The following is a 26912-nucleotide window of genomic DNA, read 5'->3' as shown; positions in this document are numbered from 1 at the left end:
TTTTTTAAATAAGCAGATGTGTGGCAATGCAAAACAAAATACAAACTTGTTAGAACAGTAAACTTTGTTTTAATGGCTATAGAAAGGAGCTGGTTTTTGTTTTCTTTTTCAACATATCTGGTTCTGGCAGCAGTATTGTGCGTTTGAAGCAATACAAGCCTGGAAAGCTTATTATTTTCAATTGTATGTGTCACATGAAATCAGAGCCCAAGGTGTGTGAACTCAAAATCTTGTTGCTGATGGTATTTCACTTATTTTTTCTCCAGTAACACTGGATGCTTTAAATTTTCTCTAAAAGAGAAGCCATGAAATACAAGAAAACCCTCCAGGATCCAATTTTCACTCCATATTCTCTAAGTAGTAAAATAGCAGCTCTACATGTTGATGAAAAGAATTTCAATTTATTAGTTTATAACCATATTAATATTAAAATTGATCTGGATTTAGTTGGATTTCCAAAAAGAAAATTTTAGTTGCCAAATAATTCAGAAATTTAGTAAAGCATTACATATATGTAGTTAGCTCTTATCTACCAAAATATATATGTGTGTGCATACATATGTATATTTACTTATCTTACCTCCACTTGAAGATTTTTTTTTTTCCGGTTTGACATAAAAAACAAGAATGAATAGACCGATGCTGGCTTTATTTTTTTATAGCAATAATTTGAGTCTTTTTTTTTTTTTCATTCAGTATGACCACATGTTCATAATAAATTTATAAAAGGCAATACAAGGAAACACCTACTGAATGGGCATGTACCAAGCAATTTGTATCTTAGACTCTACCAAGTGGCACTATGGCATTATAGGCATTCAGCTTATTTTCTTTTTTCAAGTTTGTCAGTTTTTTACTACTGTATTTTTTCCCAGGGGATTGTATATAATCACAAAGTAAGGCCTGGAGGCCATTTACAGTTGCTCCCAATATTATGGTGGACAAAACTCTCAAGAACTGATATAAACCAAACTGAATAGCAGTCAGTTAGAACCACATTTGGCCACATTCAAAGTCTCCAATAGCACTTTGCTGATCATAGATGCTTCCTTCTTCATGACTGATTTTGTATTGATCTTATTAAAATTATAATAACAAATTGCAAACTTTTTGCTAAGTTATATTTTTAGAGGACCACTACATTTAAATGAATATATTTTTAATCCACAAAATGTCATTAGTGATGTGTTTTCTAGAACATGGTTGGCAAAATAAAAAAGGCACAAGAGGGGAGTAATGAGACATGTTTTTAACTTTCAGTGAAGAGTACCAAAGCAAGTATCTTTCATGAAGAAAAGCAGAGAAAAATGTTCAGTAATTCATGCACAACTTGAACTAAAAAACTTTTCTTCAGATAGGTCCTGAGGCTTGAGGAGAAAATAAGTTTTCCTAAGCACGTGCTTCATATAAAATGAAATATAAAGCTGCACATGTTTGGTTTAATGATGGACCCATGTTTTTATAAAAGTGAGGCAATTAAACAAGGAAAATAGACCCAAAATACCTTCATAAACAAAGCAACTCCACTTGTAGCCTCTGTCCTTTTTACCACTTGGGATAAATGTCCAAAAAAAAAAAATATGTAAAATGCAGCATACACAATTATGTAATCTAAAAACTTTTCATGATAACTTATTGCAAATTGCACTTGACAGTTCACCACAACAATGGAAAACTGGCCCCTTGTTGGTTCACACAGTCCTTGAGCCACAAATTGAAGTCACCAATAAAATGATCTGGATAAAAAGTTTGCAGCTGTGCTCAGCCAGCTAGCTCCACCTTCTGGGTGTGAGCCAACCCGGGACACTGCTTTGTCCTGCTCTTTTGTGGGACTCTCATCCTCAGGCAGGTAGTCAGGCAGTTCTGTATTCTGCTCTACTTCCACAGGTGTATCTTGGAATGGGACCAGCATCTGAGACAGAGAACATGTAAAGAGTTATTACATAATCAAACCTAACTGATAGATATGTGTCATAAGTTGGAGGTTAACTTTATTCTTATTCTGATCACTTATTTATTCTCTGGGGCAATGTTCCTTTAAAAAAATTTCCTCTTACACAAAGGTAGGACTGATTGCTTAGCACTGTGTAAGCACAAAAAGGCAGAACTACACACGAAAACTTAGATGTTTGTTTCTCAGGTTCCAGGAATAAGTGTGCAAACCTCTGTCTACTTAAAGATGATAAAAGCAAGTATTTGGTTACTGTGGGCCCCTGGAAGGCCACTGAATCTCCTTCTATGGGATTTCCAAGGAGCTTAAGGCACATAGATTGATCACTATCACAAAGCTAATGGAAGAAGCAGCAAGAAGCAAAGATATTTCACTATATTTACTTGACCAGTGGTGGAACTTCACCTTTATTTTTTGGATTGGCAAAACTATTAAAGTTAGAAAGTACTTAAAAACCAAATGCAATTTATTTCTCAAAGCATTAACTATCAACCAAGTAACATTATGATAATTGGCCCAATCACATTCCTTTCTTTAGCAATAAGCAGAATAGAACTACGATCAATCTCCTAGCCATACGGACAAGAGTAAGAGTCAGGTGTACAGAAAATTAAATAAAGTTTTTACCTCTTCTCCACTTTCACTTTTCACAACTTGCTGAGCTTTCATAACTTTTGTTGATGCTATTGCTGATGCCAAAGCCTATGCCAGGATAAGAAGTACAATTATGAACACTTTGATTTCTTTACCTGTAACTTCAAACATAGTCATTTAAAATACTAACCTCTGCTTTCAAATCTGAACGGATTCGCACCACACATCTTTGAACGGCCATTTGAAAAGTAAAGCTAATAACGCCTTTAATTTTTAACAAAGCCTCTTCACACAGATTTCTCCGAGACTGAAAAAGCAAAATCAAATTGTTAAAACTGACCAAAACAACAACATCATCATAGTAAGTCAAATCAAACTGTAATGAAATAACTGTTTTGTTGGGCAGGGAAAGGAATGGGCAAATGTCCAAACCTGTTCTACCATCTCATATTTGAGAGCACAGAGTAGGTTGTGCTTAGTAAGTTTATTAAAAATTGTATGAAGTTAACAGACTTGTAATTCAAGTTACATTTTTAAAGCTTTATTACAAATATTTAGTTTTAATAATTTTAATCAGAAAGAAGCCAGCCAATGCTTGTTTAAATCTTAAACACACACAATGGAAGAATACAAAAAAAAAAAAAAAAGTGACTAGCAGAGGTTCCTCTAGCTAAAGCTGTTTTTGTAAGTAATTTTACTAAACACAGTCGTGCCCATTTATTTACATGCTGAGGCTAGTTTCATGCTATAGCACAGTTAGTAGTAATAAAAGAGACCATCCGGCCTGCAAAACCTGAAATATTTACTGTCTGGTATTTTAAACAACAGTATTGCTGACCCCTGGTCTACCTTAAAAATATGTAGGTAACATTCTGGTAGACTGAAGTTAAATTAATGGGCATTCAGTGTGTAAATCACCATTGTTTAAAGCATTTGGTTATTATAAATATTACTGTGTTCTTCAACTATGGCATATTAATGATAACTACAACATTCTCAAAGATTATCAACATCCTCTTTTTGGTTCTCATTTTCCTAAGACAACCACAACATAATGAACACCCTTGAATGCTAATCTGACACCAGTAACACACTACCCTGGTTCTCAACTTACACCCTCATCCCTGTCTCATCTTACCTGTCCAATGCCTAAAATTAAGTGATTTTCTTTTTACAACGTCCCTCAGTAGACTATTCTCATCGCTCCAGCCATCATCACCATGTAGAAGCACATTTACTTTGAATATGACTATTTTCATTTATCTATCAGACATATCTACTTAGTATCAAGTGGTCATCTCAAATACAAGATCCAAAGAGAAAATGGATTAAAAACTGCAGTTTCTCTTCCTCCGTCTCTCTACCTCTTGCCAAATATCAAATCACCATCATTAAATTTTCATGTTTCTACAAAGACCAGGTTCTCATTTAGTACTTCTGAGGAGATAGGAGTGTGCAATTGATCCCAAGTCTCTGGATCACAAATTCAAAAATTACTACCTTTGAATTACCCAATCCATTCTCTTTTATTGAATAAAATCAGTCTTTAAACTTATTCCCACAGTCTTCAAAACAACTTATATCGTTGCTTATCTTCCTACTTAAGCCACATTTCCACTTTTGCATTTCAGCATACTGCAGGCAGGGTCTCAGCCAGCACAGTGATTCTTAAGGGTTCTGTAAAGCTCCTTTAGGTAACAGGTACCAAACAGGTTCATACTCACCTCTTTCACATATTCAACCACCGGATAAACTTAAAAGTGAAGAACATTTCCACAGCATATATAACATATTGTTAGGATACTTCTATGGTCTAATCTGACTCCATATTTTAAATATGAGGAAAGCAAAAGAAAAGCAGTTAAATATCTAGCCTACTTTATCACAGGCAAAGAGCCTGGCACTAAATTCCAACTATATATGATAGTGAGAAACCAGATTCTTGAAGCCAATTCGTCTTTGTTTTGACATGAATTAACACATTTTCAACATGTACAGCCTAGGGAGTGGTGTGCTGAGGAAAATTCAATACTAAGATTTGCTCTCAGGGAGTTATTTCCAGAAAAAAAAGTTACATCTTCAACAAAGCAAACAGGATCAATTTGCCACAGAAGACAAGTAACCTCTTGATTGGGATCCAGAGCCAAAATCAGATTGAGAACTGTAAGTAGATGAAATTAGGATTTGGGTAAAGAGGTAGATGAGTCAAAATTAACTGCCCTGCAGTGGGCAAGAGAAGAGAATGTGAGAGTGTGTGCATATTAAGGGAGTATCAATTAAAAGAAAAAAAGGTAGTAATCTCTAATTTCTAAAGACTCCATTCCCAGTCAAGGAAAAAAAGAAAAATCAAGTCCCCTACACTATTGGTATTGATATTCTAATACTGTGTTAGAGCTACCTTGCTAATATTTTAGATTTTAGTAATCACATTCATATGATATACTGGCCTATATTTTTGTGTGTGCTTTGTTGGGTTTTATTTTTGGTTTGTGCTAGCTATAAAAAGGAAATGTTTTACCCTAATTCATTAAAATTTATTTTGTATTTTGTATATCCTAATATCCCCTGTTCAATTTACTTAAATTTACCAGAACTTACTTTCTAGCAACTTCAGGATTTTGTGGTCCCAGTTTCAATAAGATAGGTGTTAACTTATTTGGCAATGTAATAAACAATATGTGTATGAAAACCTTCCTCACCCTTTTTTAATGAACCCTATATCCTAAGGTCTAAGTAACCCGACACTACAACTAGAAAAAGTTGTGGATATTCTAATGTAACCTACCTGGCATAGCTAATGAAATAAATGGTAATCTGCCAGTTGCCACTTCTACATGTGTAAGTCATATAATTTATTACACTCAAGATAATTTCAAGGAGATGTCCAATTCCAGTCAAGATGGAGTTAACAGGAATCAGATTTACCCTCCAGACTTAACCAACTAAAACACAGACAAAATGAAATGACTAAACTATGGTTTCCAGACATTGGAAAACAAGCATCCACAAAAGAAAGAAAAGAAGTGAAATGAACTCCACAATTACACCAACACATTGCATAGAAAACTTCCAGGTTGCACCTCAGGAAGGGGAAACCCACTCAGAACCAGCAGTCTTGCTAAGTTGAAGACAAGAAGTTGAAAATTCAGAGAGGTCAAGGCAACTACAATTCACAGGACAGAAGATAGAAGAGGGCAGGGCTACAGAAACAGGCCCAGAGAGAGAGAGAGAGAGCATGTGCTAATGAGTTCCTCTCAGGTTTTCAGCTGAGTGATATTCAATGCAAGCATTGTGGGTGAAAAACCAGACTGGAGAGGAATAGAAGGAATAATTCTATAGGCTCAAACAAGGCTAGGAATACTTACTGTTCCAATCAGAGTGGGAAAAAAAACCTTGATCTTCATAGGGTACAGACAAGAATATCCAGAAGAGAATTTATTGCCTCAGTAGTGAGAAAATCATTATCCTTAAGTTAAATAAAGTATACTATGGTCCTGCCTAACAAAGGTTAAAATAAGCTTAAAAAAGAGCTATTTGCAAGTAACTTAACTGTGATCCTGAGCAAAGTTCAAGAGTATGTGAAAGCTCTGCATGTATATTATACCCAATAAAGTAAAATTTGCAATACCATCCAATCAAAAATTGTCAGGGAGAAATACTGCAGATGCTTGAATTAGTAGACAACACTAAAACAGTTATTCTAACCAAATCTGTATGTTCAAGTAAATAGAGAAAAGTGTAAACACGTTTAAGGAAGATATATAACAGACTCAATGAAAATGAAACAAAAAAGACGCAAATCAAACTTCTAGATGGATATAACAACAGTGTCTATGATGAAAAATACATTAGATGGCATTAACAGAAAATTAAATACTTGCAGAAGAAAACAACAAATACAGGAATAGAAACCATCCAAAATGTAACTCAGATAAAAAAGATTGAAAAGGAAATTAACAGATAGCAGCAGCAAGTTCTGAGATAACATGACATGCTTGAATATATGTGCAACAGGAATCTCTGAAACACCAAGGCAAGAAGGGGACAGATAAAACACAGGAAGAAACAATGGAAAATTTGCTACACCTATAAATCCAGATATCCAAGAAGCTGAATAAAAATGAATAAAATTAAACCAAGGCTCATCATAAACCGATTAAAAGCAGTGATGAGAAAAACTCCTTAACACGGGCAGAGGGGAAATGTAAGGCACATAATACACAAAAGAACAAAAATAAGAATGACAGAACTATGATTAGAAATAATACAAGGGACAGTAGAGCAATATCTTAAAACATAGCAAGAAAATTTAAAAAACCATACTCTCAAATTCTATGCAAACTGAAATTAATCTTTCAAAAAAGAAAAACAAATTTTCCAGAATATAAAATCTGAAAGAGTTAGAGACTATTAATTTCTAGTTTTTGGACTGAACAGCTAAACAGAAGATTGAAAAGGAAAAAAAGATAACCACCAATATTATGAACCAACAATCCTGGAACACATTTTCTCAAGTGCACATCAAATAATCTACAGGACAGACCATGTCAAGCCATAAAACAAGCTTTAAAAGGTTGAAATCATATAATGTCAAATCACATGAAATGAAGTCAGAAATCAAAAGCAGAAGGAAATTTGCAAAATTCAGAAAAATAAAGAAATTAAACAGGTGCACTGGTGAAGGAAACTCTATGGGGACCACACCTGAAAGGGTGGTGAGAAGCAAATATTGTTTAAAAATGAACAATGATATTAAAAAATTAATTAAAAAAAGAACAGGGGCCTCCCATGGTATATCCATGTAGCATAGTATTACTTTAAAAATGATATACAGATACATGATAAACCTTGAACATATTATGCTAAGTTAGAGTGGGACATAAAAAAAAACACATTATGACTTCATTTAGATGAAATGTTCAAAATAGGCAAATTCATAGACATAGAAAGTAGATTAATGATTGCCAAAGGTTAGGGGGAATGATTACTAATGGGTACCACTAATGGATTGCTAGTGATTCCTTTTGGGGTGATAAAATGCTCTGGAACTAGACAACGATGATGGATAAAACCACTGAATTGTACAATCTAAAATGGTAAGTTTTATACTACGCAAACTCCTTTACAGTTTTACTAAAAATGAGAGAATTCATCTCCAGCAGACCAGTATTAAGAAATGAAAATCAGGAAATGATATCAGATAAAAATACAAATAGAAGACACCCATTAATCAAAAACACAAAAAAACAAAACAAAACAAAAAAAACCTGGAGTAGCTATTATTAAAAGCAGACAAATTAGAATGAACTTAGAAGAAACTACACTGTTGAGAATCACTAGTACAGCATTTGAAATACACATTTAATCACTAGTAGTTCAATTGATACTAGCTCTTCCTTAAATTTTTGGTAGAATTCACCAGTGAAATGATCTGTGACAGAGTTTTTTTAATGGGAAGGTTTCTAATTAAAAACTCAATTTTTCAAGTATCCTATTTTTTCTTGAAAGAATCTTTATAATCTCTTTAAAGAATTTTTTGTTTCATCTATATTATCAAATTTATTAGTACAAAGTTATCTAAAATAGTCACTCATTTTACTGCCTACGGGGTCTATAGTGATGTTCTCTCTCAATTCTAACATTGATAATTTGTCAATTCTCTTGTGTATTTGATGTTTGGCTATAAGATTTATCAATTTTATTTATCATGTCAAAGATTCACTTTTGATTTCATTGATATTTCTCTATTTTTCTTCTGATTTCTACTGTTTCCTCTTTTCTGCTAGTTGAGATTTACTTTTTTTTCCTAGCTTCTTAAAGTAAAAGCTTAAGTCATTGAACCCTTTTCTCTTATGCAAATGAACATTCAGATATTCGCTATAAATGAATCTCTTTCAAACACTGCTTCAGCTGTTTTCCACAAATTTTGATATTACATTTTCATTTTTATTCAGTTAAAAATGCTTTCTAATTTCTCCACTGACCCATGCAAAATTTTAGAAATACATTACTTAGTATCCAAAATATTTAGGGGACCTTCCAGGTTTCCGTTAATGATATCTAAGGTGGTTTTCACTGTGCTCAAAGAACAAAGTTTGCATGGTTCTATTTCTCTCAAATTTATTAAGACTTGTCACATAGCCTACAATATACTGTATCTTGATAAGTGTTCCATGTACACACACATGAAAAGAATATTATCTTGCTTTGGGTGAGGTATTCTGTAAATATCAATTATGCTAAGTTGGTTATTAGTATTATTTGAATCTTCTATAACCTGATTTTCTGTATACTTATTCTATTAATTAAGTGATACTGAAATGTCTAATTCTCCTGTCTAGTTCTTTGTCAGTTTTTGAATGATCTTTGTGTTTATAAGTCTTACCGTATCATCAAGACCATCTATATGCAAAACCACTGTTTTGGCACGTTTGTTTGTAGTTCCCAGAAAAAACTGAGCTTTCCTTCGACGTGAATTCATTTCATTGAAACTATCACCATCTGCCATGTTGGAAGATTGGAGAATGTCATAGATTTCAGAGGCCAGCAGTTTCGTTTCCCCTGGAGTTGTAGTCCTTCAAAAGAAACCCATTAAATTAATAAATTAGTCTGTCACTTCTAATGATTCTGTAATTTTATTCGTCAACTTTGAGAATTCTCTTTTCTTCTTTGTGATGCTTTCTTGAATTTATAAGAAATACCAATGAATCCTAGAATAATCAATAATGTAAAAGTAGGCTACAATAAATTATTCTAACTTCATTTTCAATCCATGGTTCATTGAGATTCAAAATATCACTATAGTGGTTTAAAAACACAATTCAAACTCATTAACTAAACAGAAAATCACCTAAAAAAACCCAAAATGTCATATGTCTGTGAATTAACATTCACCTCTGAGTTTGACAGTACTCTGCCCTCCAAGAAAATACAGTATTTGAAAATCCAAAAAGACAAATTAGGAAAGGACAATTCATACTACAGTTACTCAAAGAGATTTCTTAGTAAATTTAAACTGATTCTGCTTCTTACATTTTATACATCTTTCAGAAAGCATTGTATAACATAAAACCACAGCTCAGGGCCTCCCCGGTGGCGCAGTGGTTGAGCGCTGGGTTGCGAAGCTGCCCCGCAGCCTCTGCAGCGCCGGTTTGATCCCCGGCTGCTCCCCGGCCACCAGAGGAGGGTCCCACATGGCGCGCAGACCTCTCCTGCCACCCGCTGCTCCCCTCAGCAGTGTATTTCGGTCTTTCTGCCTGCTCTGCTTCCCGCTCTGGCTCTGATGAATTCTCTCACCCTCCTGCACTTCTGACTATACCCAGTGCTTGTATAAATAAATAAATAAATAAATAAATAAATCTTAAAAAAAAAAAAAAAAACCATAGCTCAAACAGAAGCTTTCATTCTTAAAATTTTTTAATCTTACTGAAGTTCCCCACATAAACAACTAGTGTGATGGTCTCCAACAGAACTTTCTGTGCTGATAGAAATTCCTGCACTATTAGCCACATGTAACTATTAAACACTTGAACACTAAAAAAAAAAAAAAAAAAAATTATTTACCTTTAATTAATTCAAAGAATAACATATGGCAAGTTACTGCATAGCAGAGATTTAATGGTTTTCATTAATTGAATAAATTATAAGTACAAACTGTGAGAAAATAATCATTTCACCTATTAGGTCCAGGGACTAAATTAAGTCTAAACCCTTTAACATACATTCAAGGCCTTTGAAATATGTTGCCATTCAGTTCTACCACCATCAGCTTCTCATTTTCTCCTTTTATAAATCCCTTTCTCTCAATCTAAAGAACTTTACCTGTATGCTTTCAAATTCCTATTCTTCTTTGAAGGTTTAGTGGTCAATTTTATGAAGACGCCTCCCTTCCATCAAACCATTTTTCCCTCTCTACTTTCAAAGTACTTTTACTTTTTCTACTAATCTTATTTTTCCTATTTCTTCTTTTTAAAGAACAAGGATTCTGCGTCTTCTACAAAACCAAACAAAAATTTTTGCAATCTATTTATTAATTGAATTAATAGAAATATTTGTTTCTGACTATAGGGTTTACATACACAAAATATCAATTCCAGGGGTGCTAATCTGGTAGTTTTTCTGGGCACACAATTTACTATACCAGGTGCTCCTCTGGATCACTGCTGACCACAGAGATAAATTACATCAAATGATTTTGGCTTTGTGTTGCAGGAAGACTTTTTTAAGGCGATGTCTCAGCATTTTCTGAGAGCCGCTCAAAGTTTATTGAAAGGTCATTGCAGTTCTGTTTTACTTTAAATACTAGCCAACCACAGGTGTAAAATATGTGGATACATTGGTTACAGGCACTCATAAACTTAAAAGTTAAAAAAAAGAGGAAGTCTTTGTTACCCCTTATCATCATCAATATTATTTTTAGGTGTTTGCAGCAAATAAAAACAGAGCAAATCGATAAGACACATAATAGAATATTAAACTAATAACTATATAAATTTTTAAAACACATTAACTCAAAACTTTTTAATTTATTGTTTCCTGATGAAACTGTGCCATAAAATAGTTAAAGACTACATGTTAAATTATTTTCCTATTCTGCAGAAACAAAATGCGGCTATTAACCCCTTTAAAGCTGACAAAAAATTAGAGACCGTTTCACAGGAAAAATGAAAACAAAAGATTTTCCCAATCAACTTTTAGTGAGTGTATGTCCCCAATCCTCTACCTTATATCACTCAAGGAACAGAGATGATACATTTGTGTGTGTGTGTGTTATTTAGAATTGGAAGTGATATCCCATGTAGCAATTCTATCCAATGCTTGAAAAATTCCAATAAAATGGAAAACTGCTTGTAAGAATCAAGTCAGTACCAGTACCATTTAAAAAAAAAAAATTAGCAGTTATTAAAAGACATAAATATATCTACATTCTTTGACTCAGTAATTCTTCCACTGTAACAAAAATAAATCAAAGAAATAAAAAGAATCCAAAATATTGAAATAACCTTTTATGTAGTTAGGCAAAGAAGTTTAAAAGTACTGTCCAACGTAACTTTCTGAAATTAGAAAGAAAAAATTCAAGTAGAAAAAATCTAGATTTATATGATACATTTGTAAATAAAATTGTAAATAATAATCTGTTACATCTAGTGGATTCCTTAGGACTTCAGGGCTTAAATCTCAGATAAACATGCCCTAGTGATTTCCACCATAAATGGAATAAATGTAACATTTATGTAACCCAGAAAACCATCCCTCATCTTTTAATGCAGATACAATTCTAACTGTATTTGGACAAAATTGACTAGTTTCAACAGAGAAGAGGCTGTGTGTACATCTTACAAAGCCTAAAATATGTACAAAGTGCTGACCTCTGTGTTAAATAATCACCAAAAAAGACACTGAAAAAAACTACAAAGGATGTGGAACATAACTGCAGTCATTAAAAATGAGACTGCAGGAAAATGGCTATAAGGAAGAGTGCTCTTAATAGAGTAAACAAACTACTACTATTGACCAGTTGGCACAGACTTCTCAAAAACTATAAATATCAAGGTAAAAACAGCAGTACTTTCAATTATCTAAAGAAAAGATGAACCACAAATCCAGGATGAACTACAAATCCAGTTCAGCTGTCCTTCAAGCACAAAGTTACAGAAAAAGAGCCTTAAACATGAAAAGATCTCAAGGAATATTTGAGCCATTCTTGAACAATCTACTTGAGAGTGAACTTAAACCAAGATGACTGGGAAAACTCAGCAAAAGGACTACGGATGAGCATTTTATATGTTTAACTATACATCAAAGAATAAATTAAAAGTGGAAAGAGAATGGAATATATAAATGTTCTGGCAAAATAGAAATAATGCAACTTAGAAAAAGGGAGAAGAGGAAGGCAGACAAAGTTCAATGACTATGAAACACAGAAGGTGGGAGGCAAAAGATAGCATTAAAAACTAACAAACGAGATAGCAGAAGTTTAAACAGGCAATTAATTCAGAACATTTTTTAACAACAGAAATGCAAAGGCAATCACTTAGAAAGTCAAATTTTCTATATAATTATCTGAAGAAATTTTCAGAACATATATGGTAACTACAACATAAATGAGTTAAGAGGAAATAAATATACCATCACATCAATAAATACAATGGAGTCAGTTCAACAATTTAAAAAGATTTTCAATTAGCTCACAAAACAAGACATAGCAAATACAGTGTTTCAGAAACAAAGGAATAGACAGATTTTGACCGATAATGAAGGAGAACAATGACTGTGTATTAATATCAGAAAGTAGAATTTGAGTCCTAAGTTAAAGCATTAAACTTGATAAAGGGCACTTTTTTAGCCCTACAAGACATTTTCCACAATGAGTATATGTTATGAATACATGTATACCAAATAACGTTAGAGAATGGTAAAGCAAATCTGGTAAAACATTAAAATTTGGGGAATCAAGGTAGGGTATCAAGGTATAGTTAACAGTTTTTACAACTTTTCTCTAAGCCCAATCTCATTTCAATCTAAAGTTTAAGAAAAATGTAAACACATTTATGGACTTTCTTTTTTACATTTTTAATTTTTTTATAAATAAACCACACGCTGCACATTTGAAATAAATTTGAAAATGACACTGAAAAATAAATTTGCTTTTCGGTCTTTTGGCTAAGATCAAATATGTAAAAATAAGTAAAAGAACACAGCGGGGGAAAAAAACATAAAAAAAGGACACAATTTCATCCAAGCTTTTAGCAAGAAAAACTGACCACCGTTTATTATAGAATTGTTTCAAAATCTAGATGAAATGAGATATTTTAAAGTTCTGTTGCCACATTTTATTAAAGCAGTTTTTATTTATAGTATACTGCATGTTATTCACAAGTGTCTTTATAAAATGCATCTTACAGCTAAAGTATTACTCCTGAAAAAAACAATTCATAAAATGTCTTTAACTGGACTGAAATATTCTCCTGAGTTGACATTTTGAAAATTCTCCAAGGGATCCAGGACTAAAAACAAAATATAAAAAGGTTCTAATCTCTAATAACACCTTTTTATTTATGGAAAAGACTAAAATTAGAACATAATGTCAGATTCACTCTGAGTGACAGAGAACTTAAAAATTCTCTTCACTATTAAAGAACTGAGAGTAACAGCGAATTTGAAGTCAATTCAAAAGTTAATCTTTTTTTTTCTTTCTTTTTTTTTTTTTTTGTGGGACCCTCGCCAGTGGCCTGGGAACGATCTGGCACTGCAGAGGCTGTGGGCAGCCTCGCAGCCCAGCGCTCAACTGCTACACCACCAGGGGAGGCCCAAAAGTTAATCTTTTAAGTACCAAGTTGACTTCAACACAAGTAGAACCTATAGTTGAATAACATGTTAAAACCTCAGCAAAATTCTGTAGCCAAACACAAATATGGTGTTTTAAAGGGTAAAAATTTTAGCGTGCAGATTTTTTTCCAATTTTGTAAAATTTTTTTGCGTTTCCCACATGAAGAATAACCTCCACTTTCCCTACCTACTCCTGCATTCTGTTCTCCCCTGTGATCACTGCCAGGTGGAGGGCCTCTCTTCAAGAGTCAATAAGGTAGCATCCTCCACAACAGATTTTCTTTGTTCTGTGAATTTTTGGGGGGTATGGGAGTATCCATCTGATACTTTCTAAGTAACCGATTTCTTCAGTAACACAGTAAATCTATCATCTCAGTACTCTTAAACAGAGTGGCTGGAATGCCATCCTAACTGACTGGCTGCCACAGGCAGACATATCACAGAAACAATTAGGATGTATAACATAGCTAGTCTGTGCTATGGCTTACAAAGTTATCTATATAAGAAAGGGAGGCCAATTAGTTCATAAGCTAGTTAAGTTAGAACAGTCATAATTTAGTCATCTCATAATACAGATGTCAAAATGCAAAACAATGTCTAAAGAATGTACGTCTACAGTCTTAGATGAGCTATATGCATCATATATGAAACTCACTTTGCTCTACATGAGAACTTTTTAAGAATTTTTAAGTTACCCCAAAGATACAAGTAGATGAAGAGATAATAAAAATGCCAGAGTAATCTAACTTCATAAAAAGAGAAAACCACGTCCAAATCATGAGACAGTTCACAACACAATGTTAAATATGCTCAACAAAAACTTGGCTCTAATAAGTCAGTCTTGATGTTTACAAGCCAAAACACAGTTTTATTAACCTCCTGATATAATTCAAATATACTAATAAACTTCTAAGGTTGTAATTTTAGTAAACAGAGGTGGCTTTTAAAAGTCTGAAAGTGGGTGTCCCCAGTGCATAGAGGATTGAGCTTGAGCGCAGCGCTGTGAAGCTGTCTGCAGCCATTGCAGTGCCTGTTCGGTTCAATTCCGGGCCAGCCAGGGAGATTCCCACATGGTGCGGCAGACCTCTCCTGTCGCGCCCGCTGCTCCCCTCAGCAGTGTATTTCGGTCTGTCTGCCTGTTCTGCTCCCCGCTCTGTCTCTGGTGAATCCTCTCACCCTCCTGTGCCTCTGGCCTGTACCCCAGCTCTTGTATAAAAATAAATAAATCTTTAAAAAAACAAATTAAAAAAAAAGTCTGGGGCCTCCCCAGGTGGTACAGGCAGTTGAGTGCAGCGCTGTGAAGCTACCTGTAGCCTCTGCAGCACCGGTTCAATCCTGGCCGGCCGGCAAGGGTCCCACATGGCGCGGCAGACCTCTCCTGTCTTGCCCGCTGCTCCCCTCAGCAGTGTATTTCGTCAGTCTGTCTGTTCTGTTCCCCGCTCTGTCTCTAGTGAATCCTCTCACCCTCCCGCACATCGGGCCTGTACCCCAGTTCTTGTATAAATAAATTTTTTTTAAAAAAAAGTCTGAAAGTAAACTTCAAACTTGACATCTCTAGCAGCCAAAGGAACCAAAATATGTATATAAAAATCATTATATGACATCTCACTTTAGAGAGGGCTATAGGACCAAATTATAATAGGCAATGAATTTGTACTTGTTTTACTACTGGAGGAGCTAACAGTGATCATCACATTGTTCTAAAATAAAGACTTTATTTGAATTAAAAAGATAAGCCTAGGCCTCCTTGCTGGCCTAGGATTAAGTCCCAGCATTATTACCTTTATGGCCTGAGTTCAATCCCTGATTAAGGAGCTAACCCACATATGGCATAGCAGTACGCTCCTGTCTTGCCAGCTGCTCCCCTTAGCAGTGTATTTCTATAAATCCGCCTGTTGTGCTCCCCACTCTGTCTCTGGTGAATCCTTTCACCCCACCCCATCCCCATACCTCTGGCATACTCCCCAGTTCTTTATTTATTTACAAATAAATAAATAAAAGATAAGCCACTTGTGGCAGCCATGGATATACATTATTTAGATGTCCCTTCAAGGAAGAAACTTGCCCTTCACTGCAGGATGTAAAGAAGAAGAGACATCAGCTCTCTTGGCATTAAGATCCATCAAACTGACCATTCAATTTGAGACCTGGCTCTTCCTGGGAAGGCCCCATTCAATGATTAAGCAGTTGGGGCATGGAACCTGGCCACCTCTGCCAAACTCCTCTACAGGGCAATCTTCACTTACAAGCTCCCCATTGGGTGGCTGTCAGATCTGCAATACAATTTGAGACATTCCTTGTACCATTCAGTTTCCTTTCTAGTTTCCTTTTTGAGCTACTGTAGTACTGTAGTCTAAAGACTGTCCCTATCCAACCCTTTATTTTTACAGACTTTACCCCACTATAAACCACCTTCTCCATTTTTAACACTATCTCAGAATGTCCTTCCCAGATTGTATGCCAAGATAGTAACTGACATGCCCTGCCCCAACAAAGATACAACAAAGATCCCTACTATTTTGTAGCTGTATTTCTCACTTATATGTACATACCCACACTACAAACATAACCATAAACATTATTCTATGGGTCAAATCAATGGTATTGCTAAAACTTGCTTTAAATCTTAAAATTTCAAATTTGCAATGTATTATAATGTATCAATATTAGTTTTCCATAATTTCTTTTCTTGTTTGTTTTTTATTTTTTTTTTAAAGAGGCATGTATTATTTATTTATTTGTTTGTTTGTTTATACATGCACTGGGTATAGTCAGAAGCGCGGGAGGGTGAGAGAATTCACCAGAGCCAGAGCAGGGAGCAGCGGGCGGCAGTGGGACCCTCCTCTGGTGGCCGGGGAGCAGCTGGGGATTGAACTGGCACCGCAGAGGCTGCAGGCAGATTCGCAATCCAGCGCTCAACCACTGCGCCACTGGGGAGGCCCTTTTCCATAATTTCTTACATTTTTATTTTTAGTCACTTATTTTTACTTATAATCACTGCAGTAACAATGCCTGTTAAAGGAAAACACACTATGGCAAACTCATCACACAAATAAAGTAATCCAACAGAAGTATCCACACTATGATTAAGTCTTTCAGTTTCTAATAGAAGCAATATGCTAATTAGAAATAGTTAACTGCCATACTAGAAATTAGAAGAAGGTAACTTTTTAAACACTTCAGAATTTACAATGTATTTCTACATGTATTATCCTACTGGTTCTTCATTTTGGAGGTATTACTCTAGGATTACAGATAAGGAAACTAAATGTCAAATTACTTTTCTCAACTCAAAACTAGAATCCAAATTTTTACTAATGGTATGATCTCAATCCATAGGTAAAGATTAACAATTGATAGCAGTCAATACTTTCTACTATTTCTTACTGATAACCTGATTAAAAGCAAGAGAAAAACCTTCACTCTCTAGCTCCTCATCAAAGACCAAGACATCACTGAACTATCCTATCAAGTAGTTGATCCCATGAGAACAAATTGTTAAGTAAACTCTAGGGGAAAAAAAAAGATTAATAAAATTAAAACAAAAAATTTACCCAGAAATCACTAACACTAATACAAAAACCTATGCTGCACCGGAAGTCTATTTATTTATTTTAAAGAATTACATTATTTATTTATGCATGCAAGAGCTGGGGTGTAGGCCAGAGGTGGTGGTGGGGGGGATTCACCAGAGACAGAGTGGAGAGCAGAACAGGCAAACTGACTGAAATACACTGCTGAGGGGAGCAGCGGGCAAGACAGGAGAGGTCTGCTGCACCATGGGCTAGCTCCCTGGCTAGGGAATCTAACATTAGTTTCACAGTGCTGAGACTTAATCCCCTGTGCCACCAGGGAGGCCAGGAAGCCAAGTTAAATGACTCTCTACTGACAGAGTTTAAATTTATAGTGTTTGGAAAATATAGAACTTTTGTGGTCATTCACAACAAAGAAATTACATGGTATGTTTTAAAAATCCAATAAATTACCTGTTACAGTTTTAAAGGCTTTTATAGTTTTAAAGTTTATATGTTGTGTATCAGATTAAGATACAAAGAAAACTAAGATAAAGCCTCAGAAAGTACTGACATTCTACTTCTAAACAGGGGAAATGTCAAAACACTGATCTTTCCTTTGCAGCCTTCAAGGAAATCAGCAAGGTCCACCAAAAAGGTAAAACCAGACATCCCTGTCATAGTATCATTGCTAAATTTAAGAAACCAAGCCCCATTCCTTGCCCACTTGGGAGGCTTGAATGGATAAAGGGAACAGATAGAACTGCCACGGGAACGTGGACATTAAGCTGATGATCCTCTTTGCTAATTCAGGTCATCAGACAGGACTCACCCAAAACTAGTCACCCTAACCAGTCAATGATGCCTGGGGTATAAACAGAGACTCAGGAAGGTTCTTTTGAATAAGCCTGAGAAGAACATAAGAATTCTGTACTATACAGCAGATTTTCAAATAACAAATCCTCAAATAACATCTAGAAAATTTCAGGACTACTTTAAGATCAATATATTCAATAATCAGAATATTTTTGGATATATAATCTTTAAAAGTATGCCTTTTTATTAAAATTTCAGTTAAGTTGTATATTAACAGTCAGTATACATTTAACAAGAAGATCCACTTTCAGCTTTAGGAGACACTGTCTATTGTACTTACTTCTGTATAACATTTTGCAAGCTTAACATCATACCCAGCTCTCCTTTCATCTTTTCTCTGTTAGCACGGCATTCCGCCAAGTATCGAAGCGCCTATAGCAGAAACAGTGAAAGATTAATTCACATGTCCAGATGATTCAAAATTACACATACTACTAACACACTGCAAGAAAAAGAAAAGAAATTTTTGTTTTTAGAAACAGGTTCTGAAGTGTTTAGAAAATTCTTTAAATGTGGTAATCAGAGTAGTTCCCTGGGGGAGAAATGATCCTCTCAGCTGCAATAGCTGAATCTGCTCATTGAAATGAAACGTCCTCTGCAAGGTCAAAATTAGGTGATTCTGGTTTTATTTTCACTTCATCTTGACAAGGATAGCAAAAAAACCAATATCCCATTTATTAATTTTAGGGAGGAGTCCCAATAGTCATCATTTCCCTAGCTACTTTTTACTTATTTATTAAACTGCTGAGAAGGACAAAGCATATAGCCACCTTTGGGGAATGAAAAGATTCTAGTTTGATGCTGCACTTTCAAATGTCTTTTCTCACTGAAAAACAAAAGACTCACAAATGTCTATTTTGTAAGTTAAGCCAACTTTCCTGGGATGCTTTTCTATTTACGTTTTTGCAAGTGTTTCCCTTACATGCTGTTTCTATACGGAATTCATGTCCACTGTCTACCTACATATTGCTATCATCTACATACCTCCGAACCTTCCTCATCATTCACTGAAAATTTCACTACCTGATTTTCAGGGGTCTCTATGGACTATCCCATCCAAAATTCTGCCATCTCATTCCACTGACCTTTGCATTTCCTAATAGTCCTTTAGACTCCATTTCACAGTGCCTGCTCATTACCAAAAACGGTTCCATCTATGAAATCACAAATTCTATGCCCTCTCTCTGACTACAACAATCTCATATCATTTCTAAAGCTACTCCTATGACCTCTACTTCAACCATAAAGAATCAACTGCCAGGGAACTGCCCTTCCTTCATTTAAAAAATTAGAAAACAAAACAAAAAAAAAATTAGAAAACAGAACAATATATATTAAATACCAGTTCAGACACTGGAACAGAGGCAGTAATCCCTGAGGTGGGTTGTACAACTGTCCCATCTTATAGCTCTCCAGATTGAAGCATGGGGAGTGGGAACCCAAATGCAGTCCAGTGGTATTGCTGAGTTATGGACAAAGAAACCTGAATTGGGGAGGTTGGGGTATTGCATATAATAAATATCTGGTCTTTGTCCCCAGTTTCCTGGCATAGAACTCCTAAAACCTTTGGGATTTTCTGAGTGACAGAATATGAATAACAAAACACATTTTTGTTATTCATAAGGAGCCCCTTTTGACCACATCAGGAGTTTATTTTAAAAAAGTGACTTAGGTTAGACTGCCTTAGAATAGGGCTGATCACAAGAAAGATCAAGTGACTAGAAAGTATGAACTTTCAGTCCTATCCACTGACCTCTAGGAAGAGGGAAGGGGACTGAAGATTAAGATCTAGAAAACCTTAGAAGGAGAGTGAGTTCAGGACTTGCCCTATTTACCAGTTTGTACGTATTCTTTAAAATAAAGGGGTAAATACAGGTAAAAAGCTTTTCTGAGTTTTCAGCCATTCTGGCAAATTATTGAACCTGAGGAGGGGTTCAGGAACACCCAATTTATAACTGGTCAGTCAAAAGTACAAGTGATCCAATCTCACAACTGGCATTTTTTAGTTAAGGTAGTCTTATAGAACTAGCCTTAAACCAAGGAAATTTGATGTAATGTAATTAGAGTCAGAATTGAACTGCTGGACACTCAGCCAGTGTCCACAGAGGATTTAAGCATTGATTGGTATCAGAAAACACCCCAAGTGGCTAGAATTTATAAAGCAAACAGAGGAAAAATCTGCATAGCAAGAGAGTGCCAGAGATTTCAAAGGGGTCCTCAAGAATCTTTGGTTGAATACTGACTTACACAAGTCCGGGGTAAAAGGCCACAGGGCAAAGGAATAAAACCACCAGTAAGTAGGGAAAACAATTCCTGGAGCTTACACTGGGCTGGGAAAAGTTTGTGAAACCACCAGCCAGAGGTAAAAATGCCTGAAGAGTAAGAGAATCCTCAGAGGAACATCTCCTTAGTAGTGGAGGTATCACAGAATATGAGCTGTGTTAGACCACTCTACAAAGCCTAAAAGCAATAAAGACAACCATGAGAGATTGTGAAATTAGAAAATAAGAATATTAAAACAGCTTTTATAAATATGCTCATAAAAGAGCAGGAAAGAATGCATAGTCAGGGAACAAATGATACTAAAATGACCCAAATGTAACACATAATATCTGAAATGAAAAGCACACTGGCTAGGATCAATAGCAGATTAGATACTACAGGAGAAAAAAAAAAGATCAAGTGAACTTGTTAAAAGTTCTAGCAATACAAACTACGCAAAATGAAGGGGAGGAGCAGAAAAAGAAAGAGCAGTACAACAGTGACTTGTAGGACTGAAATGTCTAACACACATACACTATATATATATATAATTGGAGTCCCAGGAGGGGAGTGAGAAGGATGACAGACAGCTTCTAAGAAAATGACTATAATAAAAATTTCCCAAGTTTAATGGGGAAAAAAAATCCAGATATTTGATGACTATAAACCCAGATGCAAGAAGCCTAATGAATCCCAAGTAAAACAACAACAAAACACAAAACCATCCAGATCAAACACAAAATCACTTGCTGAAAACCAGTGATAAATTCTCAAAAGAAGTCAGAAAAAGCCACTGTATAGAAAGGAACAAAGAAATAAAACAGTCATATTAAAAATCATATAAACCAAGCAATAAAACACTATCTTTGAAATACTAGGAAAAAAGTTAACCAGCAAATCTGCATTACCAAAAAAAGTTATTTCTTCAGGAAGAAAAAAAATAAAAAAGGTACCAGTAAAAATCTGAAGATATATTAAAGAACATTGAAAGTTCTTTCCTGGTAAAGAGCTTTTACCAGGAATGGTAAAAGTTAGGGTAACCATTAACTTTGATTTTTAAATGTTAATCTCTTTAAAAGAGATTATTTAAATTATATAATAATTGTTAAATTATTTTATGCAAAAAACTACAGACTTTTCAACATTGAACACAAATAAAATGTACAACAAAAAAATACCAAAAAGGATGGGAGAAAGAAATGAAATATACTATTGTATGATTCTTATGCTATACATGCAGCCTATGATTTATGTAGTAGCAAACCGGTAAGTTAACAATGCATCTTGAAAAATCTAGAGCAACCACTGAAAAATAAAATACAAACAGGGCCTCCCCGGTGGCGCAGCGGTTGAGCGCTGGATTGCAAAGCTGCCCGCAGCCTCTGCAGCACCGGTTCAATCCCCCACCACAGGAGGAGGGTCCCACAGCAGACCTCTCCTGCCGCCTGCTGCTCCTCTCAGCAGTGTACTTCGGTCCTTCTGCCTGCTCTGCTCCCTGCTCTGGCTCTGGTGAATTCTCTCACCCTCCCGCGCTTCTGACTGTACCCAGTGCTTGTATAAATAAATAAATAAATCTTAATTTTAAAAAATCTATAAAAAAAATCTATAAAAAAAATACAAGCAAAGGTATTGCTAATACATCAATAGCAAAAATAAAATGAAATTACAGATGGCTGGAGGGTGGGGGGGTATTATAAACACCATACCTGTTTAATCTCATTGAGAACTTTTACCCACTGATCCCTCTACAGATCTCTCTCCAAATTTGCATTAGTTCTGTCTTCCCATGATTTGACTTCCTGTCCCATTCAGACTAGCATCTACAGTCTATTGTCTCAACCACTCTATTGCCAAGAGCCTAAACACCTTGCATAGTCATTCTGTCCAACTTACAGGCCAAGAATCAACCCTCACAAATCTATTTGCTCTTAGGGCCTAGAGCAGCCATGAAGAAGGAAGAAAAAAGTTTCATGGCCATAAGCATCTCATCAATTCAGTGTTATCAAACTAATGAAGGCCTTACAATGCTGAACAACCACCATTTAGCGATCTTTCTCATTTTCTGTATAATGAAGAGCTTTCACCTTAAACCTCTCCGACTTCAGCAACTCCTTGTACCTTCTAAATTCAAGCAAGTTCAAATCTAATCTATAAAAAAAGCTTCCTTCAATCCCTTGCCCCTATCTACAGACCAACACTCCCTCTTTTCATCCTTATTGCCAATCTTCAATTCTCTTCCCACTCCCATTGCAATTATTACAGAAATAGGACCAAAGCAAGGGCCATGCAAATTTTCCATTTGTTACCATTGTTTGTTTATTCACATCTATTATCACTGTTAAACTTCATTTTATGAAAGTAAAATAGTAAAGCTATACTATATAGCTTACTTTTCTAAAGGGAAAAGCATATATTATTTGTCTCTACAAATCTGAGAAATTAGACTCAGTGGGAATTTATCATGGTTTCATAAGACACTGAAGTAGAGGAGATGTGTGGTACCATCCCCATCATACAGCTTCAGACAACTACCAAACATTTAGCCATCTTATTTCACCTATCTCCACAACCCATGGAGTATTTTCATATATCCTTTATACAAACATATACAGAATACATTACAGCAAACCTCAGAGAACATGTTAATTTCATTTTAAATATTTAGTACATCCCTAAAAAGCTAATTTTTTTTAAATTAACTTCATGATAATACTATAACAATACTCTATAAAAGTAATAAAGGTTCTTTATATCATCTATTATCTAATACATATTCATTTTAAGCTACCTTAAAAATACATTTATGGTTGATTTATTCAAATCAGGATCCAATTCAGGTACACATATTACACTTGGCTGATAAGTTCCTTAATCTCTTTTAACTTCTAAGTCATTGCTCTACCAAGCTGCCATTTTTTTTTAAGATTTTTATTTATTTATGCACACAAGAACTGGGGTACAGGCCAGAGATGTGGGGGATGAGAGTATTCACCAGTGACAGAGTGGGGAACAGAACAGGCAGACTGACCGAAGTACACTGCTAAGGGGAGAGTGGGCGAGGCAGGAGAGGTCCGCTGCGCCATATGGGTTGCTCCCTGGCCAGCCAGGGATTGAACTCGTGCTGCAGAGGCTGCAGACAGCTTCATAGGTTGCGTCTTAACCCCTTGTGCCACCAGGGAGGCCTCTGCCATCCTTTTTAATGTCATTTATTTATCAGGGACAGAGATTATTTTTCCTTCAGAAATCATGACATCTTGGATTCGCCTAATTGCCTTGTGTCGTGCTTTAACATGTTTCTCTGGTCCCCATATTTCTCATAACGGTGCTTCCTTCTGCAATATTAGCTATGATCCTGTATATTTTTCTTTTTTCCTATTCTTTCTTTATTTTTCCATTCCAGCTTATATAAAAACAAATGCCATGTCCATCTACTGATGAACAGATAAATAGAATGTGGCATAGCCATACAATGGAATATTATTCAGTCATAACCAGGAATGAAGTACATACTCAACATGGATGAACCTTGAAACTACTTTTTTCAGTGAAAGAACAAAGTTCAGTGAAACCAGCCATAAAGACCAGCTATTCTATATTTATTAGACATTTTTGCCATAATAGACAAATACAGAGACAAAACATGGTAGCTTCTTAGGAAGGACAGTGGTGGGGCTGGGGAGCAATAGGCAAAGGGTAGAGTTTCTGAGGTGATAAAAATATTCTAAAATGGACTGTAATGATGGCCGAATAGTTGTAAAAAACCACTGAATTGTATATTTAAATAGGTGAGTTTATATATAGTATGATTTATATCCTGATAAAACTGTCACAAAATAAGTATCTTTTAAACTTGATTGTTTAGCTGTACTAATGTCATATAAATCAAGATTTCTTGTTAAGTGGAAAAAAAGGAGTTCTAGAACATTCCACACATGTAGTACACTGTCATTTGTGTCAGAGTAAAGTCAATGTAGTATGCTACCATATTTGTAAAAAGACTACATACACGTTTGCACATACAGGAACACACTATTTATTTGCTATATAAGCACTTTAATTTTTTTACCATGCCATCTTAACACTTTTTCAAATGTTGCTCAATTGCTAGATTATAACACTAAGACTGAAATTATTAAAGGCAACTTACTAGTAAAGCCGAGTGGACAACAGGGGGATTGGGATGGTCCATAAATAAAATAAGGCCAGGCAGACATCCTTGATCCTGGACAATGGCTCTTCTATTTAATGGATCTGCTGCTAGATCCCGTAGCTGGTTAACTACTGATAGAGCATCAGGTTCTTCATTCATGGTGGAGGTGGAAGAATTCATCTTCTATGCCATACACATGAACAAAATCTTCTTAAATTCTATAGAAATTATTTGCAAAATTAGTTCAAGACTGCTGAGGTAATCATGGCATTTGTCAAATAATGAAGATTACAAACCTTTAAAAAGAAACAAATCAGTCTAAATCACACAAAAACTTAAGAACTGGCAATTCCACAGTATAAGAAAATCAAAATGAACCTAAGAAATTGACTAAAAAAAAAAACAAATTACTTATGTGTGTACCGTTTAAAGAACATGTCATCTTCTATGTTCTAATAATTTCCTTCTTAGCAATACATATTTTAATATTAAAGTCACAACAAACAAGCTCTTCACAGTTTAACCTTTGAAAGCTTTGTTACACTTCTCCAACAGTAACAGCACCAGTGCTTTTTTTCCTCTCTAGAACATTTCTGGAGTCTAAGATAAGTGCCTCAGGGCAAAGTGGTTAGTTAACAGCTTCTTTCCTTATTCACCTATAAACAAAATCCAGTATACTGGGCCAAGAAAAGATGAGATCCCCTAGGAAAAAGGAGAAGCCAAAGATGGTTGTGAACAAAGAAGTCAAGAAGGGTATCTCGCCTCATGTCTCAGGTCAGAGAAGTTTGCGAGATAACTGAAACTGAAATGAATCCAAGGACACCTGTCCATCTCTGAGGGCAAATGAGAAGAATGAAATCAAAATTTGAGGTAATTCATTTGACAGCTAAGGAAACAGACACAGAGATGTTAAACAATTTTTCTGGTGACAAAAGTGAGGTAGGATAGAACTAGGCTAAAATCTTACTGTCTTCTATTACTTCCCATATAGTCATTTTAAGTTCTGTATATCTTTTTCTCTTAACAGAAAAAGTTACATACAGAACATAACAAAAGTCAAAGAAACAATACCAAACAATAATCTTCATATAAAAAGCAAGTTAAAAAAACTAACTGCAATTAGCTAAGTTACACAGAATAGTCATATTGAGAATATAAAGCTGTATAAATGCTATACACAAATTAATAAGTTAATGCTAATATTTCAACAGCAAATCCTACTGGGGAGGGAGATGGCAACAAAATTATGACTCAAAAAAAAAAAAAAAAAGCAAAGATTAATTCATTCCAGGAATAGCAGTAGTACTAGTGATTGATTGATTGATTGATTGTGTGTGTATACGTGTACACAAGTTTTTGGAGTAGGGATTGACAGAGATTAAATACACTTCTCCCAGGAAAGATTCATTCACATAAGAAAGCAAGTTAGGATTTCATTTTCCACTACTTGGTAACTAAATTAGGCAAATGACTTAAACTTTGTCTCAGTTTCTTAATCTAAAACGGGGTTAATTATAGAAAGTACCAATGGTGTACAGCTCAAATGAAATGACAATATGCATTAGGCTTAGATTAGTGCCTAGCACATAGTAAATGAAATGCTTAATGAATGATAGTTATAAGTTTCACGAGAATAAAATCAATGAAAAATTGTATAATTCAATAAATGGTTTTAGAATAACTTCTAAGGAATTTTAAAACAACAACAAAGAATCTTTAATTCATCATTTGGCAAAAGAAAAAAGCATATTCTAGGTAAAATATATTAATAGTTTTTTTAAGTTTGCAAGCAAAGCAAAATAAGGAAATCAAGAAAGACAAAGCTTTACAGGATAGAATTTGACAGGTAATTTTCTCAAAATAAAAAAATTACTGCAACAATAAAAAATGAATTTGAAAAAAACAATAGAATGAATACAGAGATAAGACTAAATTGTTTAGGGGCATGTTACCTCTTAGGTGCCTCCATTATCACCATCCTGAATATTTCTGTTTGCAAATCAGCTAACCTTGAGCTTGACGTGATGTCACTAATGAAATCCTATCCCAAATGGAATCTGCAGAACCAGCTACTGGTTGAAAGGCCCAAGAACCAAGTCACAAATAAAAATGCTCTACATGCTGGTCCGTTTACAAAATGGAAATCTCCATTCTCATCAAAGGAGCTTCAGATTATTCAGTGTGAATGATTCTGGCCTTTTTTATTGCTTTGGGATGAACAAAAGTCAAAATACTTAAA

General features: G+C 35.0%; 1 protein-coding gene across 2 annotated transcripts; it reads right to left on the bottom strand.

Annotated features, from left to right (window-relative positions):
- Window positions 1-1720: 1720 nt before the first annotated feature.
- ARMC1 (armadillo repeat containing 1) lies at window positions 1721-24853 on the bottom strand (the record flags this gene model as incomplete). 2 transcript variants are annotated; one of them, XM_084229801.1, is made up of 6 exons in its annotated part: window positions 1721-1912; window positions 2579-2653; window positions 2736-2852; window positions 8931-9120; window positions 18542-18633; window positions 24671-24853. In XM_084229801.1, the coding sequence occupies 6 exons, from the start codon at window positions 24851-24853 to the stop codon at window positions 1721-1723; spliced, it is 849 nt and encodes a 282-aa protein (XP_084085927.1). The 2 variants fall into 2 exon arrangements, with proteins under 2 accessions (XP_084085927.1, XP_084085928.1); XM_084229802.1 differs by having other exon boundaries at window positions 1721-1894.
- Window positions 24854-26912: the final 2059 nt, after the last annotated feature.

Source organism: Talpa europaea, assembly GCF_964194135.1.
Source record: "Talpa europaea genome assembly, chromosome: 3".
NCBI lineage: Eukaryota > Metazoa > Chordata > Mammalia > Eulipotyphla > Talpidae > Talpa > Talpa europaea.
Note: the sequence above shows the minus strand (reverse complement) of the source record. Positions and strands in the feature narration are given on the sequence as shown.